An 8386-nucleotide genomic window follows, 5' to 3' on the forward strand; every position below is an offset into this window, starting at 1 on the left:
TGAGCTTGGGGAGAGAAACAAGATGGGATCCTCAGAACCCCAATTTCCTCCAGAAAATCCTTTTGCATAATCCTTTAACCCAATACCCAATTATCACAAAGTATGTATAACTGAAATGATTGCCTATTTTTCTTTGGCTTACTTCAGGCCCCCATTTCCTGCCCATTTCTTGGTTGTCTCCCCCATGTCAGGTTTTCAGTTGTAATCGCCTGGGGAAAGGGACCTACCTGTCCTCTTACACTTTGTAAAGCACATGCCTGGCATAATGGATAAATACAGAAGAGTGATTTCAAGTAGAAAAGTGAACTAGACAGTTGGAAGAGGGAGCCAAATATCAGCACTCCTTTACATTCCCCCCCCCAAAAAAAACCCCAGAGTTCAAAGTTGCAATACAACGTCCAGTTTCAGAGATGCCATTACAAGCGCAATGAAGCGCAATGGAATTGAAAGGAAATCAACTTGGGGTAAAATCCAACACAAGTCCTTCTTAGAGTAGACCCATTACAATGACTGGGACTTAAGTCATGATTAGCTTAAGTCCCTTTCGTTGAAATGGGTCTACTCTAAGTAGGACTTGTGTTGGATTTTACCCTTGGTTTGCAAAGAACAGGAGGCAGATGTATAAATGTTCCTAGGAGAGAAAATAAATTGACAGGTGATGGCAGTGGTTAGAGGACAGATACAGGCAATCCTATGCACATGTATGAACTCAGCGGTACTTACATCTGAGTAAAAATTCTCAAGATTAAGTTGACAATGTCAGAAGCTGCTCCTGGTAGTATATAACATATGCCTAATTAACCTAAATGAGTATGACAACAAAGATGTTGCAATGGACTGTATAACAGGATTAAATGTGAACATAGAGGATAAGTCCAATCGTGGTTACTAAACATGGTAACTGGCAATATAAAATTCGTAATCAGAGAATCTCTCTCACTATCAGATTCTGGGATCTAAGAAGCAGCAGATGATCAATCCCACACACAAAAAACAAAAAACTTGCCATTTATGTAATTTTTGCTAACCTGTGGCCTGCTGTTTGCCCTGAAACCCAAAACCACCTAACCCATTTCAGATAAAAGCATCCCCGCCTGATCACTTGGAGGAGAGTTTTATTCGCCACAGGTGAGCAGTTAAGATCTTGGAGCTTGGAGATGCATTACTGGTATCGGCAGCCTTGCTGGTGAATCCATCTGGTAAGCCACTGTCAAGGCGGCAGATGGTGAGCTACTAGTTGGAAAGGCCGCTGGGCTGATACAGGAAGGCAGTTGACCTGCAGCCAAGAGAAGAGGTCAGCAGAGACATACCTCCCACCCTAAGAAGCAGCTCTCTGGGAGAGTCTGTTGCTTTGTGATACAGCCTGCGTTTGAATGATAAAACGGGCCCTGGTTCAATTTCCAATTAAGGGACTGAAAGACTACACACACTGTCAAAGCAAGGTTGAAAACACTGGGTACGCCAGGCCCGTTAAGGAACACAGAGACAATCTCCTTTTCACCAAATGGGGCAACAGGGTTACAGGAGGTGAAAATAACTCAAAATTGTTTGATAGAGGCAATATTGCTGTCTACAAGTACACCCAAACCCCACATTTTATTAGCCGCTAGGCAAGCGCATAACGAGAAGCTTTCACATGAGTCTCACGTCGAAGTAGGGCATCCAATGAGGCCCAGTAGAGAGAAATTTGGACAAGGCAGTAGAAGACCTTTGAAATCTCTGCTCAGCTTACTGGGAGGCCATTGGCTTAGATTTGCACTTTGCTAGGCATGCAGTCATGGGGCAGAAAAGGTACCCAGTTACAAGAATAGGTGGGCCTAGCTCAGCGGTAGAGCACATGTTTTGCATGCAGAAAGGTCCCAGGTTCAATAACAGGCATTTCCAGTTGGACAAAAAGACAGGCATTGTAGATGGCAGCTTCCTGTGAACTCTTAAGATTGCAACCAAGCCTTAAGCACATGCAACATCGTTTGCCTGCATTTTCCCTCTCTATGCTTTTCCCAGTTGTCAGTCCCTGACAGGGTTTAGATAAGGCCTGGACAGCTTGGGATCTATGAAGCTGATCGCAGCTCATCAGCCACACGCTCGACAACTTTCCAGCTCTTGCAATCCCAGGCCGGCAGCACAAAGGGGACTTTTTCAAGTCCAGGGACAAGCCACCAAACACTGCTGGCCAGCTGCATTTGAATTAGCAAGCCACAACTTGTGGAGGCATAATTTCAACTGTAAATGCTTTGGGACAAGGACCTGTCTTCATCTTTTGTATAAACCACCATGTATTATTATTATTATTATTATTATTATTATTATTATTATTATTATTATTGAAACACACTTCCAATTCCAGCTGTGAAAGGCTAAAAAGCACCACCTCGGCTGAATTCACTTCTGTGAGTTCCAAATCCAAAATACATTTGCACTCGCTGACAATCATTCACATTTTTGCTCTTTCTTCTTCTTTAATACTTCACAAAAACCTGCCACAGATGAACTGTTAGCTTCTGAAGGCTACATCCACCCTCAAGATCCCTTTGCCTCATTTGGTGACTACATGTCATCTCCTCAAAATATCTGTACCTTTGCATACATAAATAATCCTAGCTTCGCTGTTCTCCATGAAGAAAGAGCCACACTCTTTAGAAGTTTTTCTATTTCTATTTCCTTTGCTTTTTGGCTGAATCAGAAATAAACTTAACTTTTTGGATTATTGAAAAACAGATAATACGCATAATTTCCCCGGAATAACTGGATGGTGCATAGTGAATTAGTATGGCAATCTAGATTTTATTTATGGAATTGTAGTGTTCATTTCAAGAGGATGTTACAATCCAAACCAAGAGAAAACGTTGAAATCCCACCATAACTCCAACGTTTCAACCACTTGTGCACCTTGTTACATTGATTGTTCAGGGTCAACCGGATTTAGATTCGGAACGTTTCTGTATTTTAGCAGAGCTAAATACAGTTTTTATATTCCGAAAAGGCTTAATGGTTTTTCCGGCACAGAGCACTTCCTGCTCAATTCTGGAAAAAAAAGTCCCATATCAATTCACAAGTTTTACAAAAGTTGTGTTTAAAAAACACACAACTGCATCTTTCATTACCTGCTATCAAGGTTCAGTTGCAAATCATCCATGAACTTTAACAAAAAAGAGAAAATGCACCTTCTTCGTCATCTTAGCATAGTTCGCTATATAGTCCAAGCTAAAACTGACATTGTTGAGTCTCAATGCGAGATTTTCATAGTCTTAAAGAAACATTTCCAAAACCTCGTGTTCAGGGGAGATGGGGGTGGGGGAGAAAAAACTCTAAATCAAAGAGCTTAAAGTACTATATAAAACTATTTTAAATACAATGATAAACTTTTGTTTTGCTGTCAGCAAAGTAGAAGTTCCCAAAGATGCAAACGATGACCAACCAAAATCTCTTTATGGATCAGGAAGATATAAAATGTTGTTTGATGCCTCTGATTTTATGCCTGTTGGATAATTAACCTCATATAGATGAATAGAAACCCAATTAAGGGTACTAATTTGTCCTACATCATCGATCTAGGAGATTTGAGAAGCTACTGTAAGCAAATTAGAGTAGCTAGAACAGAGTTTAGCAAAACACATTAAAGTGATTAAATACAAACAGGTTTTCTCGAAAGTGACTATTATCAAAGTGCTAAGGAAAGCAGCTGGAAAGTTCTGGCCATTATAAATTATATTTTTTTAAAAAAAAATAAAGCCTTATTTTTACCCCCTTAAAAACCTTATTTAAAAAATAATAATCAGGGGGTTCACATTTTTATATTCCTCACACATCGCCCCAATATTTGACAAAGTGTTGGAATTCCACATTTTCGTTCATGTACTTTTTTCCTCGGAAAATATGGTCAGTATATATTTAATTCTTTGAACAAATAAACTAGGTGCATTTGTGGAAAATTCAACCTCAATGCTATCTGGCTGATAGGGAATCTTTGAGAAAATTTCATGAGTATCCACAAAACAATGTAAATCTAGCCAATTTCAGGGATAGTGTGTGGGGAGGAGGGAGAAATTTATCACCCATGCCAAATGGTTTGATGTCACTGTCTGGAAAATTTATAGATGGTTCTAAGCGAAACGGAGAAGAAAATATCCTTTAGGTAGATAATACCACACATTATTTGAGCAGAGTTACTTGGCATCTAAATACAATTTACCTATGGAAAGTGCCTTTGGTTTAGGTGAGCTTACTTCCAAGTAAGTATATTTAGGGTCATAGTCTGCCACCTACATCCTACAACAATTCATAGTAAATAAATGTCTTTTAAAAATCAGTGGAAATTGCTTCCACACCAGATGATTTAAAGTGGGGTATGCAACAGCTTTCTTGACGATACTGAAGTATCACCCCTAAACAAGCCAATGAAAAAATATTGTTCCATATTACCGCTAGGATTAACTATTCCACAACCCAGCTAAATTTAAAATACTTGGATTTAAGAGAATTGTTAAACTGATACCCCACACATGGAAGGCCTGCTAATTTCGATGGAAGTTGCTTTCAAGTTAAGGTTGCAATCCTATGCCGATTTATTTGGGAGTAAGTTCCACTGAGCTCAGCAGGGCATACTTCCAAGTAAACACGTAGAGCATCAAGCCACACGTTTGCTTAGAATCAGGATCTTGATGTCATTAAAAATCCACGAAGGAGAACTCAGTTAAGGTCTTGATAATGCTCACAGCATTAAATGCTCATGTTTCAGTTCCAATGAGTTGAATGTCACTCCATAAGGCTTTAAAAAAAGAATTTGGGGAGTTAATGCGCAAAGTTGCATTTCCACAGTATGTTCAACATTTTTCCTTGTATCACAAAGAATCTCAGTTTCTGCACCGATTCCCACAAGTTCTGGAAAAGCTTCCAAGACATCTTAACCTTCCAATTCCCACAACACACTCTTTTTTCTAAAGTCAAACTCGAAAAAAGAAAAGCCACATGTCCAGCATAAAAATTAGGGGATACCAGCTGCGCCCCATCTGCAGAATACTAACTGCAAAATAAAGGCTAGGTGTACAAAAGCGGCAACCAAAGAGCTAACATAGGCCTCAGTTTAAAAAGAGAGAGAGAGAGAGAGAGAGAAAGAGATGAAAAAACCCCACATGCCTCAAACATAAGAGAACAGAACATCTGTCCCTTTTGGAAGCAAGAAGCCATTTAAAGGAACACTGAACATTACACACCAGATCTCTCCTGCTCCAGCAAAGACAGGGGCAGGGGCAGGGGACAGGGTCCAGGATTGGCGTTAGCAGATGGAAAAACAGATTCTTTCCCTTTCAAAGCGAAATCGCACCACCATCTATTCTGCAGGAACGTTACTCTCCAAGTAATTTCTCAGAGACACACGCTTGAAAGTTATGCAATGCAACATCATCACCACCACCACCACCACCCCACACTTAGGAGAAAAGAATTCCCCCCAAAACAGTCCCACTGACTTGAAAGGGCCTACTCTTCAGTCAAACAGCTAGTCTATGGCAAAAACAAAAAAAAACAAAAACCATGCTTGTCTATTGCAGATGTGTTAAGGAAAAAGGGCTGTTTGCTTGTGTTTTTTAAGAAGGGATCGGGGTGGGGGAAGCTACCTAACATTCTTCTGGCTGATGCTGGCCAGGATCGTCTTCCCTGAGCACCGTCTTCAAAACCATGAAATGGTATTGTCAAAAAGAAAGAAAGTCGGGGGGGGGGGGGGTTGGCGGCGAGAGAAGGTCATGTTGGCTTGGATGAGGTGGTAGAAAGGTTTGGTTCTGCATTTGGTTCTCCGATTCTGAGAAGCGTCCCTTCTGCTTCCAGCGGGCAGCGGGGGTGGCGGCGGGGAGTTTGCCGCGAACTTCCCCGCCAAAGTTTTCCTTCCCTCGCCCGCGCGCGTCTGCTGCCCGCACGCCCCCGTCCGCAAACAAGCCGCCGCCGCCGCGCACTTTCGCCCGAGCGCCCGAACTCGGTTCGGCGCGCATGTGCCCAGCGTCCCTCTCCCATCCCTTAGGCGCCCGAGGTCCCTTACCTGCTCCCGAGGGATGCAAGGCAGAGAGGTCCTGCGATGAGATTTGTTGCCGCAGCCCGCCATCTCGGCGGAGATCATGGAACTGGATCGCCGCCTCCTCTTAAACCCCGGCACCTCTTCCTTGGCCGGCCGGCCAGGCGCAGCAGCCGCCGCCTCCGCTCCTTCCGCCCCTCCTCGGTCTTCTTCCCCCTCCCGCGGCGCGGCGGCGCGGCGGGCCCGCGAGGCGTGCGGCGCGCAGCCGGCCAGGAGGATGCCCAGCAAGGCGAGCAGATACGCCAGGTAAGGTCTCCACGGCGCCCGGACGCCCTCCAAGGAGACGAGCGAGGTGATCCGCAGCGCGCTAGTCAAGGCGATCATGAGGACGCCCTGGCGGAGCCGCAGCGCCAGCCATGTCCCGCCGGCCAGGCAGCCGAGCACCACCCCTGTGGCGGCGAAGGAGAGCAGGCGGTCCTCCCCCAGGGCCAAGCCAATCTGCGCCAGCGCTTCCCCCCCGCAGCAGGCGGCCACGAGCAGCGCGGCCGTGCGCAGGCGGACCCCGGCGCGCAGCAAGTCCCAGCCCAGCCAGAAGTAGGCGGCCAGGAGGCAGCAGCCCAGCGCAGCGCCGGGGATCGGGGGCCAACTCCCACCTGGCGGGGGGCCTGCGCCGGGATCGGCCTCGGCTGCCGCCGCCTCCTCCACCGCTGCCGCCGCCGCCGCCTCGGCTTCCTCCGCGGCGCTGCGCACCAGGCGGATCCCCAGCGCCAAGAGCAGCGCCAGCGAGCCTGCGCCCAGAGCCCAGGAAAGTTTGCAGGACTTCCAGCCCGGAGGGAAAGCGCCCTCGCCGCTCGAGGCGCCTACTACCCCTTTACTCCGGCTACTGTGAGTGGTGGTGGTGGCGGCGGTGCTCCTCTCCGCGTCCTCCGGCCCAACCGAGGAACAGCAGCCGTTGCAGCCGGCTTCTAATGCTCCCTCTCCCGCGGCAGCCTCGGGGCTTTTCTCTTCGCCCGGGCTCCAGCTGCACTTGCTGTTGACCCTGCTCGCGCAATCGCTGCTCACAGCCATAGCGAGGGGGCTTTCTCTCTCTCTCTCTCTCTCTCTCTCTCTCTCTCTCTCTCTCTCTCTCTCTCTCTCTTTCTCCTTCCCCCTTTCTTGTCCCCACTTCTCCGGGGGGGGGGGAGTGAATGGAACTTTCAAAATAGACCCCCCTCTTTCCTCCCGAACCCCGGAAAAATAGGATCCTACTTTTGCACGCGCGCGTAATAATAATTCCTAAAACAACGTCCTTGCAGAGGAGGAATCGAGGGGGGGGGAATGCCCCCAATATATATATATTTTAAAAAGAGAGAGAGAGAAGGGGGGGCAGAAATCAAGCCGAGCAGTTTGAAGGGCTTTGTGTACCAGAGGCAATGTTTGAAAGTGGAGATGATGGCATTTTAGGAGCGGTTGGGCGACATCGGACGGGGGCGACACATTTTCAATCAAAAGCTTTGGAAATCCAGGCTGAGAAAAGAGAACGAAATTAAACGCCGTAAGTATTGTAAAAGCGCGGCCCGCCTGCGGCTCTTTATCCGGAGGGTGGCTTGGCTGGGCTCGCGATCCTATTAAGCCATGGGTGCTCCCGGTCTTCCCCGCCTCTCGGCCCGGGGAGGAGGCGCAGGGGTGGCGGCGGGCCGGAGCCGCCTGCTGCTGCCTTCTCCGCTTCCGTGGTGCGGCCGCCGCCGCTTCTCCGCGCGCCTCTCTCACTCCGCCTTTCTGCTGGTGGGTCGACCCTTCCCGGCGCTGTCCCGGCCAGAAGCCCCTGATCGCCGCCGCTGCCCATGGCTGGGGAGAGGGAGACGGCGGCGGCGGCTCATCGCCGATCCGAAGCGGGAAGGAGGTGGGCAAAAGAAACGATCGAGCCCGAAGGCGCCGAGCGGGAAAGTTGCTTTTAAGTTTTTTCCGAAAGCCGAAGGAGGGAGGCCGCCTCGGCTTCGGCTAGGGAGAAAAACAAAACGGCTGCTCTGATGCCTTTGCAAAAGACAGGAAAGGTACTGCTGCAAAAGCCCAGCCACAAAAGACCGGAGAAGGATTGCGTTGAGGTAGGAGTAACACTCCTTGAAGGAGGGGGCAGGTTGAGGGGGGGAGGGGGGGGGAGAACAGGCAGGAGCGCGCGCCCCTTGTGCAAGCGTGCACCAGTTCGGCTTGGGGGTCGGGGAGTGAAGAGGAGGAGAGGGGATCCGGCTGCGTTTTGCTCTTAGCCCAGCTCTCTTCTGCACACCGGGCGGGTGGGGGAACTACACTTTTAAAAGACAGCTACTACAGAGAAAGAGAGAGAGAGAGAATCAGATAGCAGCCAATGCATTTCCCCTTGGTTGGCACCTCTTGCCACAGGCTCCG

General features: G+C 48.0%; 1 protein-coding gene across 2 annotated transcripts in view; it reads right to left on the minus strand.

Annotated features, from left to right (window-relative positions):
• Positions 1 to 7094, minus strand: part of PDE3A (phosphodiesterase 3A) — a 326281-nt gene extending 319187 nt beyond the window's left edge. Inside the window, exon 1 of one of the 2 annotated variants that reach the window (XM_063134777.1) lies at positions 6032 to 7094. In XM_063134777.1, coding sequence (XP_062990847.1) covers positions 6032 to 7072 — 1041 coding nt within the window. In that variant the 5' untranslated portion in view covers positions 7073 to 7094. The remainder of the gene's footprint in view (positions 1 to 6031) is intronic. The other variant, XM_063134778.1, reaches the window with a different exon arrangement.
• Between the last annotated feature and the right edge of the window lie 1292 nt (positions 7095 to 8386).

This window comes from Elgaria multicarinata, chromosome 9 (assembly GCF_023053635.1).
Source record: "Elgaria multicarinata webbii isolate HBS135686 ecotype San Diego chromosome 9, rElgMul1.1.pri, whole genome shotgun sequence".
NCBI lineage: Eukaryota > Metazoa > Chordata > Lepidosauria > Squamata > Anguidae > Elgaria > Elgaria multicarinata.